At 54.5% G+C, this 17,249-nt stretch overlaps 1 protein-coding gene across 4 annotated transcripts in view; it reads right to left on the bottom strand.

Moving 5' to 3' along the window:
* WDR4 (WD repeat domain 4) overlaps nt 1-17,249 on the bottom strand; it is a 68,540-nt gene that overhangs the window by 25,631 nt on the left and 25,660 nt on the right. For 2 of the 4 annotated variants that reach the window (XM_026447421.2, XM_026447417.2), the window contains exons 10-11: nt 15,772-15,841; nt 12,658-13,678 (exon numbers count right to left, since the gene is read on the bottom strand). In XM_026447421.2, the coding sequence (XP_026303206.1) occupies nt 13,485-13,678; nt 15,772-15,841 (264 nt within the window). In that variant the 3' untranslated portion in view covers nt 12,658-13,484. Of the gene's footprint in view, nt 1-7,373; nt 7,551-12,657; nt 13,679-15,771; nt 15,842-17,249 lie in introns of those variants that run through there. The other 2 variants (XM_026447419.2, XM_026447416.2) reach the window with 2 other exon arrangements.

The following is a 17,249-nucleotide window of genomic DNA, read 5'->3' as shown; positions in this document are numbered from 1 at the left end:
CCAGCCCGGGCGACAGAGCGAGACTCCGTCTCAAAAAAAAAAAAAAAAAAAAGAGGCCAGGTGCAGTTTAATCCCAGCCTGGGAGGCCAGGCACAGCCTGTAATCCAAGCACTGTGGGAGGCCAAGGCGGGTAGATCACGAGGTCAGGAGTTTGAGACCAGCCTGGTCAACAGTGAAACCCCATCTCCACTAAAAATACAAAAAAATTATCCAGGCATGATGGTGGAAGCCTGTAATCCCAGTTACTCGGGAGGCTGAGGCAGGAGGATCTCCTGAACCCAGGAGGCAGAGGTTGCAGTAGGCCGATATCACACCATTGCATTCCAGCCTAGGTGACAGTGCAAGACTCTGAAAGAAAAAAAAAAGGAGAGAGAGAGAGAAAGAGAAAGAAAGAAAGAAGGAAAGGAAGGAAGGAAGGAAGGAAGGAAGGAAGGAAGGAAGGAAGGAAGGAAGGAAGGAAGGAAGAAAGAAAGAAAGGTGCTGGAAAACGAAGATCTGAGTGCAAAGTGAGCTCACTGTGGCTGGGACATCGTCGTTTCCAGGCCCTTTGAGCTTAAAGACCTAGAAAAGATGTGCATACATAATAGCCCAAGCATAGGCACACTTCTGCATTTATTCCTGTATCCACCTGCATACACACATGGTAAAAAACCACGGGTTTACACAGATACCTCGGATGCCAACCCAACACCAAGGGCGAATTTCCTTGGCCTCCCCCTGGCTCTCACTGTCCACTGTAGATTAGATTAGATTTCCCTGTGTGGTCAATCCTCATGTGTACAGACATTTCAGAACTGCTAGCCTGGACCCCTGTGTGAAAAACATTCACGATCTACAGCAGGGGTGTCCAATCTTTTGGCTTCCTTGGGCCACAATGAAACAATTGTATCGTACCACACATAAAATACGCTAACATTAATGATGACTGATGAGCTAAAAAAAAAAAAAAAAAATCTCAGGATGTCTTACCAAAGTTTACAGATTTGTGTTGGACCGCATCCAAAGCTGTCCTGGGCCGCATACAGCCCACAAGCCGCAAGTTGGACAAGCTTGATCTCCGGTATTCTGTCCAGTTCTTTTTGTCTTTAAACTTAGGGTATCCATCTAAATCCTATTTTCCGAAGTTACTACTTTTTTTTTTTTTTTGAGATAGAGTCTCACTCTGTAGCCCAGGCTGGAGTATGATCTCAGCTCACTGCAACCTCCGCCTCCTGGGTCCAGGCCATCGTCCTGCCTCAGTCTTGCCAGTAGCTGGGACTACAGGTGTGTGCATCACCACGCCCGGCTAATTTTTGTATTTTTAGTAGAGACAGGGTTTCGCCATGATGGCCAGGCTGGTCTTGAACTCCTGACCTCAGGTGATCCTGCCTCAGCCTCCCAAAGTGCTGGAATTACAGGCGTAAGCCACCGTCCCTGGCCCACAGTTACTCGTTTCTTTCCTTCACCCTGAATTCAGGGTGGTGAACTTGTTATTTTTGAACAGTGAGGTTTGCTTGTTACTGTTTATATCCATTTGGGATTCCTCCCACAACCTGGTTGATCTTCACTGTTTATTTTGGGGGCTGTGATACCTCACTGTGATTCGAAGAATGGGGCACTTCACAGAAAGTCTCCTTGGAAAAATGTTGCCCCGCCCCATCCCTGCTACTCCACTCCTGTTCCCTTCTTTCTGCCCCACTCCCATCCACCCCCGCGGGCAGCCACTCTCTTTAGGTCCTGGTTTATCCTTCCTTCCTCCAGGGCACCCGCGTAACTGCGTCTCTCCCATCTCTCTTATCTGAAGGGCACACACTGCAGACACACATCTGCACCTGCCTTCATGCTGAGCAGCGGGTCGTGGGAACCACCCCACACTGTCACTCATCTGTCACAGCTGCACAGTGCTCCCTTGTGAACAAAGCACAACAAATAACCTTGGGTGTGTGTTTGTGGGACGTGCATCTTCAGGGCAGACTCCACCAAGCACTGCTTCGGAGTGTGGGTCAGGCTCTCAGACTCAGGATCTGGGAGAAGAACCAAAGGGCCGGGCCGGCCGGGCACGGTGGCTCCCGCCTGTAATCCCAGCACTTTGGGAGGCCGAGGCGGGCGGATCACGAGGTCAGGAGATCGAGACCATCCTGGCTAACACGGTGAAACCCCGTCTCTACTAAAAATACGAAAAAAATTAGCCAGGCGTGGTGGCCGGCGCCTGTAGTCCCAGTTACTCCGAAGGCTGAGGCGGGAGAATGGCGTGAACCCGGGAGGCGGAGCTTGCAGTGAGCTGAGATCGGGCCACCGCACTCCAGCCTGGGGGTCAGAGCGAGACCCTGTCTCAAAAAAAAAAAAAAAGAACCAAAGGGCCCTGTGGTCCGGCCAGACCAGGGTGGGGAATGGAGGAGGTTCTGCACAGCCATTTGCAGCTCAGCCAGCACCGGGTGGCGGCAGGGAGGCCTGGGCTTCCATACTGGCTTCTGGCTTCTTCTGGGCACCCTTGCTTTGTCCATAAATGGAAGGCAATGCTGATGGCTGCCAAACCCGTCCAGGATGTTTACAAAACTCCTGTCCCTCTCCCTGTCTCTGTCCCTCTCTCTGACCCACTGTCCACCTCAGTGATGTCCTCTCTTCGCAGCTCTCACCCCACACTCCGCCACTGCCACATTTTCCTCTGTGCCCAGCCTCTGCCTCCACCTGAAACTTTCCTGGAAATCTCAAAATGTAATTCCAGGTCCCACTGCCCTGGGCAGCACATCCCCCTTCAGAATAAAGGGCACCCACCGTCTCCCGGCACCCGCCCAAGCCATACCCCTTGCTCCGCTCCCCTGTCCCTGCAGCCCGAGGGACCCTTGGGACACCTCAAGTCCCCGCCTGGGTTTCTGCCCCGCCCCTGCTGCCCTCCCCACCCCTGGCCTGCAGCACTTTCTCCACCTGGGGCCCCTCTGCTCACAGCGCCCCCCGGGAGCCCTCGGAAAAGGGCTGAAAAAAGGGCTGAGCCTGAAAGCCTAGCCCTGGCCTTGACCTCCCCGGAGAGCCCTCCCCGCCCTCCGCCCTCCGCCCGCCCCAGCCCCAGCCCCAGCCCCGCCTCGGCCCTGCCCTCTGCTGCCGGCCTTAAGGTAGCGTCCACGGACTGAGCTGCGCCTGGGGGTCCTGGTGGCCTGGGCCGTTCCGCACCTAATCCAGGAGGATGGAGTCCGGCGGGGATGCGCGAGGTCCTTCTCGGGACCCTCTGACTCATCCTCGAGTCACCCGACTCGAGGCCGCGAATTTCTGCAGTGAGGCACCCGCGGCCGCCCCGGGTTTCTGCGGAGCCGAGGCCTCCTCCCCAGCCAGGTGATCCCGAGACCCCGGGGAGGCCGCTGGGGAGGCGCGGGCTCCGCTCCCGGGTCCCAAACGCATTGGTTGCGCCTTAGGAGGGACTCCGACCTCCACCCACAGCGCTGGCACCGGCGGCTGCTCCTCGGGCTCCAGAACTTGCTCGTCGCCCTGTACCCTGTTTACTTCTCATCACCAGCAGCCTGGACTAGGGCCTGGATCCTTCTGACCTCCTTCCACAGCCCGCTGCACCTCTCACCCACTTCCCCGAGGTGCCGTCACTGTTTAGCTGGGACCTTCAGCCTCCCTGGTTTGGAACCGTCAGGAACCCGGGTTCATCAGGTCACTATTGATTCTGGTTTGCATAATCCTTTCTGAACTGTGTGACTGTCTCCTGTCAAATTTGTTTGCTTGTTTGTTTTTGAAACGGGGTCTCTCTCTGTCACCCAGGCTGGAGTGCAGTGGCACGATCTTGGCTCACTACAGCCTCCACCGCCCGGGTTCAAGCAATCCTCCTGCCTCAGCTTCCCAAATAGCTGGGACTACACACACCACCACAACTGGCTAATTTTTGTAATTTTAATAGAGATGGGGTTTCACCATGTTGGCCAGGCTGGCTCAAACTCCTGACCTCAGGTGATCCACCCACCTCGGCCTCCCAGACTGCTGGGAATACAGGTGTGAGCCACCGCACCCAGCCAAGCAGAGATTTTTAAAGGCAAAATGAAAGCCAGGCACGGTGGCTCACACCTGTAATCCCAACACTTTGGGAGGCCGCGGCAGGCGGATCACTTGAGGTAAGGAGTTCGAGACTAGCCTGGCCAACACGATGAAATCCCATCTCTACTAAAAATTCAAAAAAATAGCTAGGCGTGGTGGACACCTGTAATTCTAGCTACTCAGGAGGCTGAGGCAGGAGAATCTCTTGAACCTGGGAGGTTGAGGTTGCAGTGAGCCATTATCACACCACTGCACTCCAGCCTGGGCAACAAGAGCGAAACTCTGTCTCAAAAAACAAACAAAAAACCCTCTGCTTTCTGGCTGGGTGTGATGGCTCATGCCTATCATCCCAGTACTTTGGGAGGCTGAGATGCGAGGATAACTTGAGCCCAAGAGTTGGAGGCCAGCCTGAGCCACACAGCAACATCTCATCCCACAGGTTTTCTTTCCTGTCCCCATCTCTTTACCCTCTTCGGCTGACTCCTCCGTTCCGTTCTCCTGCTCAGGAATTTGTTCTCCAGGATTTTTCATTCCGCTCCTTAGCAGAATGTTCCTGTTGCTTTCCATGGTCAGTTTTCACTCCCAAGGCCTCTGTGTTCTTCTCCCTAATGGGTGCCCTCTCCCAAATCTGTTGGAAGCAAGCCCCTGCCTACTCTGGAGGTCCCCAACCCCCAAACATGGTGGGTGGGTGGATGGGAGGGGCTGGGCAGGAGGAGGGTTCCCAGGGCCACCTCTGTGTACCTGCCATGCCTGGCAGAGTTAGGCCCTCCTGTCTGCACGCCACCCCTGCTGGCTGCAGTGACTCCATCTCCAGACCAACTCTGTATGTGTATGCGCGTGTGGTGTGTCTGTATGGTGTCCGTGCAGGTATGGCATGTGTAAACAGTATGATGTGGTATTTGTGTATGTGCATATCTATGTGGTGTGTATGTGGTGTGGTGTGGTGTGTCTGTATGGTGTCTACATAGTGTAGTTGTGTGTGCATGTATGATGTAAGTGGTCCGGTGTGTTTGTGTGTGCAAAGCTGTATGTGGTGTGGTACGTTTGTGGTGTGTCTGTGTGTTTGACGCTGTGTGCATGTATGCATGTGTAGAGTGTGTATGTACGTGTATGGTGTGAGTGGGATGGTGTGGTAGTGTGTAGCATGTGCATGTATGGTTTGTGTGTGGTGTAGCATGTGGTATAATGTGTGTGGTATATGTGGTGTGGACCTTTATCTGCATGGTGTCTGTGCGCATGAGTGGACGTGTGTACGCATGTGGTGTGGTGTGTGGTGTAATGTGGTGTGTGTAGGAGTATGTGCACAATGCACATATGGTGCGAGTGTATGTGATGTTTGTGTGCGTGTATGTAGTGAGGGTATGTGTGGTGAATGTATATGAGTGTATGTCCACGTATGGTGCGTAAGTGCATACATGGTGTGGTGTACTGTGATGTGTTCTGTATGAATATATGTATGTGTGGTGTATGAATATATGCATGTATGGTGCAGGAATGTGCACATGTGATGTGTGTGGTTGTGCGTATATGCATCTACGGTGTGTGCATGCGTGTGGTGTGTGGCATATGTGGTGTGTGCCTGTGTGTATGGTGTATGCGTGCATGTGTGGATGTGGATGTGGATGGCATGTATGAGTGTATGTGCATGTATGGTGCATGTGTGTGTAGTGTGGTGTGGCACGTGCATGTGCAAGTATGATGCGTAAGTTTAGTGGCACGTGTATGTGGATGTGTGGTACGCGAATGCATGATGTGGTACCTGTGCATGTACATAGAAGGTGCATGTGTGTAGTGTGTGGTATGGTACGTGCATGTATGGTGTGGAGTGTGCACAAGTGACGTGTGGTACATGTGTAAGTACATGTATGGTGTGTGTGTATAGTGTAGTGTAGCATGGTGTGGGTGTGTGTGCATGCATGGTGTGGAATGTGCACGTGTGATGTGTGGTGTGTGGGTGTGCATGTATGGTGCACGAGTGCGTGTAGTGTAGTATGGTGTGGTGGGTGTGTGTGCATGTATGGTGTGATGTGGTGTGGCACATGCGTACGTACATGTATGATGCATGTGTGTGTGCAGCACGGTGCATGCTCCACACTCCTCTGGGACCCTCAAGCTTCCCTGGCTCCTCCGTGGGGACCCCTAGGTGAGGTCTTGCTGTAGGGGAGCGGGCGCTGCTGTGCGATTCTGGTCTAAATGGTTCAGCCGGGAAGAGGTCCCTGGCTGCATCCCTGCAGGGCGGTGGCTGAGCCCATGCCTCGACCCCAGGGCCAGTCCCCGCCACGTGTGCCATCCTGAGCAGGGCCACAGAACAGATGTCCCACATGGCCAGGAACCCTGTGGCCGCCTGACCCCAGAGGGCTGTGGCCCTCGGTGAAGCAGGTGACCGGGCGGGCTGTGGGGTTTGGTGTCAGCTCTGCAGTATCACTGCCACTCAGCATATGAGTTTCCACTCCCAGGAGTAAATGAACAGACGAGCAACTGTAGGTGCCTCCAGTGCTGGGAGAGGGGACGCTCAGCCAGCCAAGGGCCTTTGCCCCAGGGGAGTAAACTGGGGCATTTCCTGGGGGGCGCAGGCTGGGCTGGAGAAGCTGGGCCTCCTGGCCGGAGCTGGCATACTGTCCAAACACTGCATGGGCAGCCAGACACTCCTCACCTGGACCTCGGGCTTCTCACCTGAACCACCGGGAGGTAACCCCTGCCCCTCAGGCAGCATCAATGTGACCTGCCTAGTGCACAGTGAGCCTGAGGCAATACGGTCACCACCGGGGGACTCCCTGGGGAAGAGGCCCCCAGACTGAGAAGTGCCCACGCAGAAATTCTGCACAGGGGCCGCAGCCATCCAGGAGATGGGAGGGGCCCTGTCTGCACCCTGTCTGGAAGGGGAGTGCGTTGAGCAGGCCTCTTGGCCTCCCTGGTGTAGCTAAGGCGAAGGCAGCCAGAATTTGGGACAGGATACCCACAAAGGGGAGGGGAGCCGCACAGACAGAAGGAAATACGCACCAGGGTCCCGTCAGGGTCTTCCAATGAACACCGACCTACACGTTCTGTAAAACCCCAGGACGCTAAAGAGTAGCTTTTGAGGAAAGAACAACCCCCAGAGGGTAAGACAAACAATTCCTGCGCCTTGCGCAGAAATCAACCTCGTCCCTTCAGCCAGTGTGCAGACACTTCTGAATACCCAGGATTCTAGGGTCACACCTTGGAAGCACTAAATCATCCCAAGGAAAGGCTACTCCAGCCTCACTCTACTGAGCTTAAAACAAACCTGAAAAAGACCAAATTAATCTACATGGGGCTCAACAGCCTGCCAGAAAGCGTAATATTCTTTAGAGGAAAGTAACAAAACTTCGCACTCAACAATGTACATCTCCACGTGTTCATAATAAAAAATTTACTAGACAGACTCAGTAGCAGAAAAACATATCCCACAAGCAGAGGACAAATCACAGACGCTCCTCGACTTACGATGGAGCTACATCCCAGTAAGCTCATCTTCGGCCGACAGATTGCACGTAAGTGGTCCACAGTCAACAGAAACAGACCTAGATATGACAGTGACAATGAATTAGCAGAAAAGGAACAATTATCTTAAATTTGCTCCATATGCTCAAGAGTATTTTTTAAAGCATGAGTATGATTAGAAGAGAAATGGAAGACACTGGTGTGCTTTTTTTTTTTTTTTTGAGATAGTCACTCTGTCACCCAGGCTGGAATGCAGTGGTGTGATCATGGCTCACTGCAGCCTCAAACTCCCAGGCTCAAGTGATCCTCCCGCCTCAGCCTCCCAAGCAGCTGGGGACTACAGGTATGTGCCATCACACCTGGCTAATTTTTTTTTTTTTTATACGGAGTCTTGCTCTGTCACCCAGGCTGGAGTACATACAGTGGCACGATCTCGGCTCACTGCAACCTTTGCCTCCCAGGTTCAAGCGATTCTCCTGCTTCAGCCTCCCAAATAACTGGGACAACAGGAGTGCACCACTGTGCCCGGCTAATTTTTTATATATTTAGTAGAGACAGGGTTTCACCATATTGGCCAAGCTGGTCTTGAACTCCTAACCTCGTGATCCACTGGCCTCAGCCTCCCAAAGTGCTGGGATTACAGGCGTGAGCCACAGCATCTAGCCTTTTTAATTTAAAGATGAGGTCTCACTGTGTTGCCCAGGCTAGTCTCAAACTCCTGGGCTCAAGCAATCCCCCTGCCTCAACCTCCCAAAGTGTTGGGATCACAGGTGTGAGCACCAGCCTACCTGGAAGACATTTTCTAAAATACCAAAACCAAATTTATAGAGATGAGAAAATATAATGGCTCATACGGAAAACGGCCATGGCGTAACAGCAGCTTAAAAGAAATATCAGTGAGCTTGAAGACGTGGAAACAGAATCTACTGAAAATGAAACACAAACTGAAAAAGGTGAGCAGAGACTCACGGACCCATGAGTCCAGAGCAACCAGCCCATTCGAGTACCTGGGACTGTAGGAGGCAGGGTAGGAGTCTGTGAATAGCTGGAATATTTCCAAATTGCATAAAAATGACAAATCCTACAAATCTTGACAAACCCCAGAACACACACACATACCCTAAAGCTTATCAAATTACAGAAAACCAGGGATAAAGAGAAAAAAATCAAAAAAGCAGCCGCAGAATACTTAACATGATGACTGATAATCACGTATCAGTCAAGAGACAGAAACATTTAACACGAAGAATGATTCAACAGGAACAGAGGGTTCCACTAACATGTAAAGAGACTTCCAAGAATGGGGCGCTGAGACCTCGTGAGAACCTCCACCTCCAGGACTGAGACAACAAACCTACAAGCGTTGAGTCTGGATCCCCGTGAGAACCTCGGAACCTCACGTCGGCTGAGACGCAGCTCTGATCTGAGTGGGGCTATGATGTGCCAGGTGGTGCAGTTGGCCGAGGTGCAGCAGGCCAAGGCCTGAGAGCAGGAAACCCGGGGCAGGAGTGCCAGTGGGACTCACCCAGCAGCTCTCCCTGGGGCAGGAGGGAGGCAGACCCCCTGAGAGCTGGACAAAGGCAAGGAAGCTTAGCAGGAATCCTTCCCACCATGAGGAATGAACCTGGGTGTCGCTAAACTCCCGGAGACTGTCACTGAGAGCCTCCACCCCCACCATGAGTTTGGCAGGCACACACCATGGAAGCCAGCAAAAGCAAGCACACTAGAACCAGGAGGGCAGGCCCCTCCCTCCTGTGGAGTCCCTCCAGTTCCTCCCAGTGACAGAGCCAAACACTGTGCCAACCTGCAAAGGAGGGCACAGGGAGGGCCCAGCTCCAGGGTCACCTGGCAGGGCTGAGAAGGGCGCGCTGGGCACGGAGAGGGAAAACAGGGATAGCTGGAGACACCGTGTGGGGGCCACACACACCTGCACGTGCACATGCAATCACCCCCCAGCTGTGAAGCACAACACAGGGCTCAACAAATCTAAACAGAGGGAAGTCAGCAAAGTATATTCTGAGACCACAATGGAATTAAAACCAGAAACCAGAAACAAATTCTGGAAGAAAACCCTAAATGTTTGGAAATTAAACTATACTTCCAAATAACCCACGGACCAAAGAAATCACAAGGGAAATCAGAAAGAAAAACGTATCACGTCAACATATACGGGGTGCAGGAAGAAACACAGAAAGCTCTCCTTCCCGGAGGGGCCCTCATGGCTGGTCAGGTGCTACTGGCTGCTGGCAGGAGGCCTCAGTTCTCTGCCGTGGTAACCTTTGTAGGCTGGCTGAGTGCTCTCGTGACCTCGCGGCAGGTTTCCCCCAGGGTGCATGATCTAAGACTGGGTGAGCCAAGGTTTTGGTAAGGTGGCCTCAGAGAACAGGATCAAGGTTAGGTCTGGATCGTAGGTGGGCAGCGTCACTGGCTCCTACACCAGTCTGTAGGAACTGCAGGTCAGCCCCCTGCAAAACTCCACACCACACACTGTGGGCGTTCCGAGTCGATCATAAGCCACCACAGTCGCAAACACGAGGCATGAGGATGCACTGTGTTTTCCACGCTGGGGTCGGGGTCTGGGATGAAGGACTGGCAGGATCTTCTAAGAGAAACGTACGTAACTGAGAGTCAGCAATTCCACGCACAAGTACATGCCCCACAGAAATTGCTTACAAATGTTCCAGAAGACAGATGCTAGCTGAGGGCGGTGGCTCATGCCTGTAATCCCAGTGATTTGGGAAACCAAGGCAGGAGGACTGCTTGACGCCAGAAGTTCAAGACCAGCCTGGGCAGCAGAGCAAGACACTATCTCTACAAAAACTACAAAAATTAGCCAGCATGCTGGCACACACCTGCAGTCCCAGCTACTCGGGAGGCTGAGGTGAGAGGATCGCTTGAGCCCAGGAGGCTGAGGTTGCAATGAGCCAAGGTCACACCACTGCACTCCAGCCTGGGCAACAGAGCAAGACTCTGTCTCTAAAAATTAAAAAAAAAAAAAAACAGAAGACAGGTGCCAGCATGTTCATCACTGCACTATTCCTAACAGCCGAACTGTGGAAACTACCCAAACGCCCATCAATAATAGAACGAACGCGCTGTGAATTTTCACATAATGGAGTACTTGGCATAGCACTGAGAAAGAACAATCCACAACCACAAGCAACAAGGTGAAGCCTCAGAGGGAGAAGCAGAAGCAGCCGGAGCAACAGAGGGACACTGAGGTCAGGCCGGCCAGCATGCGTGTGCAGTGCCTAGAAGGGAACACGGGCGTGGGGGCTTCTCAGCAGGTGCTAAGTGTCCTGCTTCTCGTGGGTAGTTGCACACGTGCATTCAGTTGCTGAAATCCCAGTTCTAGCATTTCACATGCACTTTTCAGATGTACAGTACACATACCGTAACCAAAATGGAGAAAAGAGGGGCTGGGCATAGTGGCTCATGCCTGTCATCCCAGCACTCTGGGAGGCCAAGGTGGGAGGACTGCCTGAGCCTGGGAGGTTGTGGCTGCAGTGAGCCGAGATCACACCACTGCACTTCAACCTGGGTGACAGCGCGAGACAGTCTCGAAGAAATTCCTTAGATTTAAATACAACAGGTTGGGTACAGTGGCTGACACCTATAATCCTAGCACTTTGGGAGGGCGATGCAGGAGGATCACCTGAGGTCAGGAGTTGGAGACCAGCCTGGCAAACATGGCAAAACCCCATCTCTACGAAAATACAAAAATTAGCCAGGCGTGGTGGTGGGTGCCTGTAATTCCAGCTACTTGGGAGGCTGAGGTAGAATAATCGCTTGAACGTGGGAGGCAGAGGTTGCAGTGAGGTGGAGGTTGCAGGGAGCCGAGATCGTGCCACTGCACTCCAGCCCGGGTAACAGAGTGAGACTCTGTCTCAAAAAAAAAAGAAAAAAAAAATACAATGACCACATTTTCTTAATTAAAGAGGTAGAACAAAGTCTAAGGAATGTCCCAAAAGTAAAATACACAGAAACTAAAAAATAATGGAAGAGAGCAGATGAAATTGAAGGCGTGAGATCCTCCCAGATGGCAATCAGGGTGGCGACATCTCACAGAACAGACCCAGCTGCGAGGCAGTCACAGGGGACAGAAAGGCGGTGGGTGCTGCTGTGCTGGGTGAAGGGGCAAGAGACAAAACTCTAAACACATGTGGAGCTGGGTTCAACCCATACAACTGTGGGTAAGAGGTATTTCCGGGATGACTTCGGGTAGGTGAACAGGAACCAGTCTATCAGTCAAGGTACCAGCAAGGCGGCGGCTGCACCAGCCACTGAGACACACAAATGGCTATTGGCAGAGGGACCAACTCACGACCAAGGCAGGATGCTGAGGAAGAGCAGGAAGCCGGCACCGCTGGAGAGGAAGCAGAGCCTCGGAGAAGCCCTGCAGTCCTCGTGGAGAGATGCGGCCCTGTCGGGAGGCCATTCGGTCTCAGTCCCAGCCACTCCGCTCTGCGGCCACAGCACAAAGCAGCCACAGATGAGATGTGGACAGGCAGGCATGGCTGCGTCCGTTAGAGTTTATTCTCAGACAATGAAATGTGAATTTCATGATTTTCATGTCACGAAATATATTTTTAATTTGTTTTCAACCATTTTTAAAATGGAAAAAAGCCATTCCCAGGCCATATATCAGGCTGTGGGCGGGATGCAGCGCATGGGCCTGTCTGCCGGCCCCTATCTTAGGTGAAGACGCCAGCAAGGCGGACCTGCACCTCTCCTACAACCAAGACTTTCAAAGCAGACTATGGACGAGAGAGCATGCCCTATGCCAGATGCCCCAGTAGTGTGAAGGAGACCAGGCTGCTCGTACAGGACGGTGGTCCAGCGTGACCCCCGCCTTCTAAAACCCCTGGTCCCCAGCAGAGAGGAGTGGGCCTCAGCTTTGCAGAAAGCACTGTTTCCAGATCAATGTTAAAAGGAAAACAAGGCACTTATGAAAAATTTGAAGCATTCCAGCTTTGGATACACAAAAGGATTCTAAGTCCCCAGCAACACCCATCAAAGTCATCGCCAGCATGAACCTGTTCCTGTGTGGAGACTTCATCACTGGAGAGCAGGTAGGAGCTGGCCTGAACGAATGATGTGATGTACCCAAAAGCCTGCCCCCTGCAGAAGCCTCTTCCCAAATCACGCAGTGCGCACCTCACTCACACACAGTGCAGGCACCCAGGCGTTTTGCTTGGTATATTATGTTGCCGCTGAACATTCCTAGGAAATTGCAAAGGTTCATCCTTGCTGATTGGTGACTGAAATTCAGCAACATCCCTGAGGCTCTGCAGTGTGTGCCAAGGTCAAATCAAATCACGACGACATCCTCAATCACCTTCCAGTAAACCGGGTGCCAGCTGGGCCCGTGTGCTCACACTTCCTGAAACAAGTTCACCATCTGCCCCACGATGCCGGACAGAGCTCCCTGCGACTCCGAAACACATTTCTCACTTCCCACAAGGGAGCCACTCTCCAGGAGCAGCTCCTGAGCACAAGGGGTATGGCTGGGGCTGGGGCTGGGGCGGGCTGAAGCGTTCATGCTGCGTTTCAACAGCCTGTGCGGCGAGCAGCTACTGCGGGGCAGCGCATCACCTGGACGCTGAGACAGCGGGAACAACATGAAAAAGTCCACCGTGCCAGAAACATTGGCCCACAGATGCTCCTAGAGGAAGACGCAGCAGACATGAAGGGCAGATGAGAACAGAAGAAACACAGACAGCTGCCGCCACCACAGGCTCGCACGCGGCCTCCAACGTGAAAAGGAAGTGCTTCAAGTTTCCACTCCACCGGTCTGGCTTCCCTTCAACCAGAAAGGGGGCACAGGCACCCAGCAAGAGCCTGTGCTGGTGACACAGAATGTTCTTTCTAGAGCCCCAGGGGACAGTCCCGTCCTCTGAGCTGGTCACAACTGACCTCACCTTTTCCTTCTTGAAGGGAGATGCCAGGATGCAGGGGAACAAGTGAAAAAGCTTTTTCTAATTTGAGGTGAGAGGCACCACTGACCGCCACAATCAGCAACTCAAGGTCGCCTCCCCGGGCCTCATCTTCTTGGCCTGCCCGTTGGGCCCAGGCGGGGGACTCCGGCGCCGCTGCTTCTTCTCCAGCTGCTGCTGCAGTCTCTCCTCTTTCTTCTTCAGGTAGGAGGTCATGTTGTCGAACGTGGCCTTGTAGAGGCTGCTGAAGTTGGCGTCCGCACCGGCAGAGCCTGTGACGGGGGAACAAGGACAGGTGCCAGGTAGGGCAGGAACATGGGACTCGGCCACCACAGTGGGCCCCCTGCAGCAGGGAGTTACTTTGTGACACCCGGAGTCCTCGGTGGACCGTGGAGGGCATCTTCTGGGATGGTTCCCCATGGTACCCACCTCCTGGCACCCACACCCTGGCTGGACCTGAGGACTGCCTCCTAACAGAACGGGGCAAAGACGAAAGAATGTAACGGAAACCAGGGTACCAAGGCTGGGCCTCCACCCTGCCAGCAGTCTCTGCTCATGCGCCCAGGGAAAGCCGATACTGCACCATGTGCCGCCCAGTGAAGCGGCCCAGGTGGCAGGGGATCGGGAGCAGCGGCTTCTGGCCAACAGCCAGAGAGGCCCCCTGTCCTGCCGACAACCCGGACTGAACGATGTCGGGCCCTGCCTGGTGAAGCTGAGGTGGCCACCTGCAGAGACACAGCTCAGCTGAGTCCGGACCCCTGACCCACAGCAACAGTGCGATGGTCAGGGTGGGGTGCCTCAAGGCATCGAGTGTGGGATATCATGTTCCGCAGCCACAAGGAATGGACATGAATTTCATCTACTTTATCTAAGTGCCAAGGATTGGGGGGCAATGACTGACCACAGGCACACAGAGACGGCCTCAGCCTGGCCAGGAAACCACAGGCCTAGCCGGTAACTCACGCACCAGCCATTGCCTGAAGCCCGTCCATCCAGCAGGTGGCGCAGCCTTCCCGCCCCTCCAGTGACTCTGCTGCTTGTGGGACACTCAAGCAGCAGCCCTCCCCCGTCCCTCTCCCAACAAGCCCCCAAGTCTGCGCCGGGAACATGCCACTCTATCTATGAAACATCTCAGGAGAGTGAGCCCAGGCTTTGGCCTGAGAACGTTGTGCAAGGTGACACTCAACAGGTCCGTGCTACCTGTGGCCTACAGCACGGGGGCCACGAGCACTGCAGATGCCCAGCCACGAGCACTGCCGCCTGCAGTCCCTGACACAGCCGGTGACAGGCCCACTCGGAGTGTTCCTAAAGCAGATCCCAACCACCCGGGAGGGGGGTGCCCAACCCTGACTGTCTCAACCCTCAACATCCTAAGCAAAGCAGGAGGGAGAGAAGCCTCAGAGGCAGAGCCAGTGTGCCACCACCACTCAGGAAGCTTGGCAGAAGGCGGTCAGGCCACCATCAGTGGAAATTCCTCCGACCTGCGTTTCATTCCCTCCAGAGCTCCAAGGAACCTCAGTGCTCACTGGAGCGGGCTCTGGCTTTGCAAGACTTCCTCAGAGCAGCAACTTCTTGTCGTGAACGAGGTACCTGGATTCCGTGCTGGGCTAACCCACCCTGCAGACACCATCGACTCCAAGACAGCACAGTGCTGGCACAATGGCGCACCCAGAACTACAGTGTGCCGTGTCCCCCGAAGGCAGCGTGGAAAATGTTCGTCCAGCTCCTCCCTCAGCGCGGCTGCTCTCCTTCCTGCAGCCGCAGCCACACAAGTTGCTGACCAGATTCCCTCCCCTCAGCTGAATGTTCCCGTCAGGACAGTGACCATCCAGCCCCTGCTCAGCCTCCTGAAGACTCCCACGGCCTCTGGCTGGATCCCCACCTGACCTCCCAGTGGGGCCCTGCACTTGCTGACGCACGCTGTCGTGGGATCAATTCCCTCAACACCGTGGACCAGGCCCGAGGCAGCACAGCACCCGCTCCCTCTGGGAGCCACCAGATCGCGGACCAGGCCCGAGGCAGCACAGCGCCCGCTCCCTCTGGGAGCCACCAGATGCCAGCCCTGCCCTGAGGACCTTCAATGCCCAACTCTGAAGGCAGGTGGGGAGCGGGGGATGCTGCTCAGACCCTGAGCCCCCGGTTCCTGCGTGGCTGTCGTTAGCCTGACTCCCATGGACGGGGTCCTCCTCCTCCTGTGCGTCACCCTCCTCCTGCCCCGGCCCGCCTTCTGGATGGGGACACAGGCTTACCCTCCCTCTTGAACTGCACACCGGGGCCCTCGGGCGGGTCACAGTGTGTGCTTCTGCTTTCTCTGGGGACCGCGCTGGGTGTGACGCCCAAGGGCAGCCTGCACCTGTGCTCTCACCTTCCAGCATGGCCCAGTTCCCACGAAGAACACCAGAGATTTTCTTTAACACGGTGCTCTCAGGAACAGACTGCAGGTGACAAACGGAAAACCATCATCAGAAAGAGGCAGGCCTGGAAACCCAGCACCAGGACGCAACACACACTGGCCAGAGGCTTGCAGGGAAGGTCCCTGCCTGGTGCCTGATGACCCCCATTCGCCTTGCATGGAGACCTGGGGAGGCAGCACCCACACCTGGCCCATGATGCCAGGGTGAGCTCTTCACACCCAGCTCATCAACCTCAGGATTCCAGCAGGTGCAACAGGCACCCACTGGGGACATCATGTGGCCCGCCACTTCTCAGGTAAAAAGAACTGGATGGCTTAAAAGTGCTTCCAGGCCAGGCGCGGTGGCTCACGCCTGTACTCCCAGCACTTTGGGAGGCCAAGGCGGGTGGATCACCTGAGGTTGGGAATTCGAGACCAGCCTGACCAACATGGAGAAACCCCGTTTCTACTAAAAATACAAAATTAGCCGGGTGTGGTGGCGCATGCCTGTAATCCCAGCTACTTGGGAGGCTGAGGCAGGAGAATCACTTGAACCCAGAAGACAGAGGCTGTGGTGAGCCAAGATCGTACCACTGCACTCCAGCCTGGGCAACAAGAATGAAACTTAGTCTCAAAAAATAAATAAATAAATAAAGTGCTTCCAAAGTGCTCAAATGAGCTTTAGTAAATGGGTACCTACTCCACTCAACTATATAGCAACCCCGTGAGACACGGGGCGGGCAGGGGCATTGCTCCCATGTTACCAGGAGCGATGCAGACAAGGTACAGGGCTCGCCCCATCCCCCAGCAAAGAAGCAGCTCAGCCCGCCGCCCTTGCCTGAGGATCCCACTGTCTCCCCGGAGGAAAGCAGCTCAGCCCACCGCCCTTGCCCCCTCCTCTACCCGGGGCTCTACGTGCTCCTGAGTGCTCAGCCCATGCCCCAGGGCCGAGATTGTGCTAACCCAGCCTTCAAGTGTTAGTCTCACACACCCTAGCCACATTGAGTGCCAACTTCATCACTAAGTGTGGTGTGGGGGGCACACTCTCCTGAAAAAAGAACATCTACAGACATCACCACACGGGATAAGCCAGCTAGGCACCGGCTCCCTTCACCCACAGTAGAAACCCCAACCACTGCCCCTCAGGACACAGACCCTGGGTCCCAGAAGTGGCTGAGTTGAAAAAGGCTCACATTTGGACCCAAAAACCACAGCTGCCGCCCCACACCCAGAGGCTCATGGAACAGGAAGGCACAGGACATCAGGAAGGTGCCGAGGCTCACCTGCCACTGGTCGCCCACAGGCTTATGGAACGGCAGGGCATAGGACATAAGGCAGGTGTCGAGTCTCACCTGCCACTGGCCACCCACAGGCTTACAGAACAGCAGGGCACAGGATCAGGAAGGTGCCGAGCCTCACCTGCCACTGGCCGCCCACAGGCTTATGGAACA

The sequence above is a fragment of the Piliocolobus tephrosceles genome, chromosome 19 (assembly GCF_002776525.5).
Source record: "Piliocolobus tephrosceles isolate RC106 chromosome 19, ASM277652v3, whole genome shotgun sequence".
Classification (NCBI taxonomy): Eukaryota; Metazoa; Chordata; class Mammalia; order Primates; family Cercopithecidae; genus Piliocolobus; species Piliocolobus tephrosceles.
This window is presented reverse-complemented; position numbering and strand designations above follow the sequence as displayed.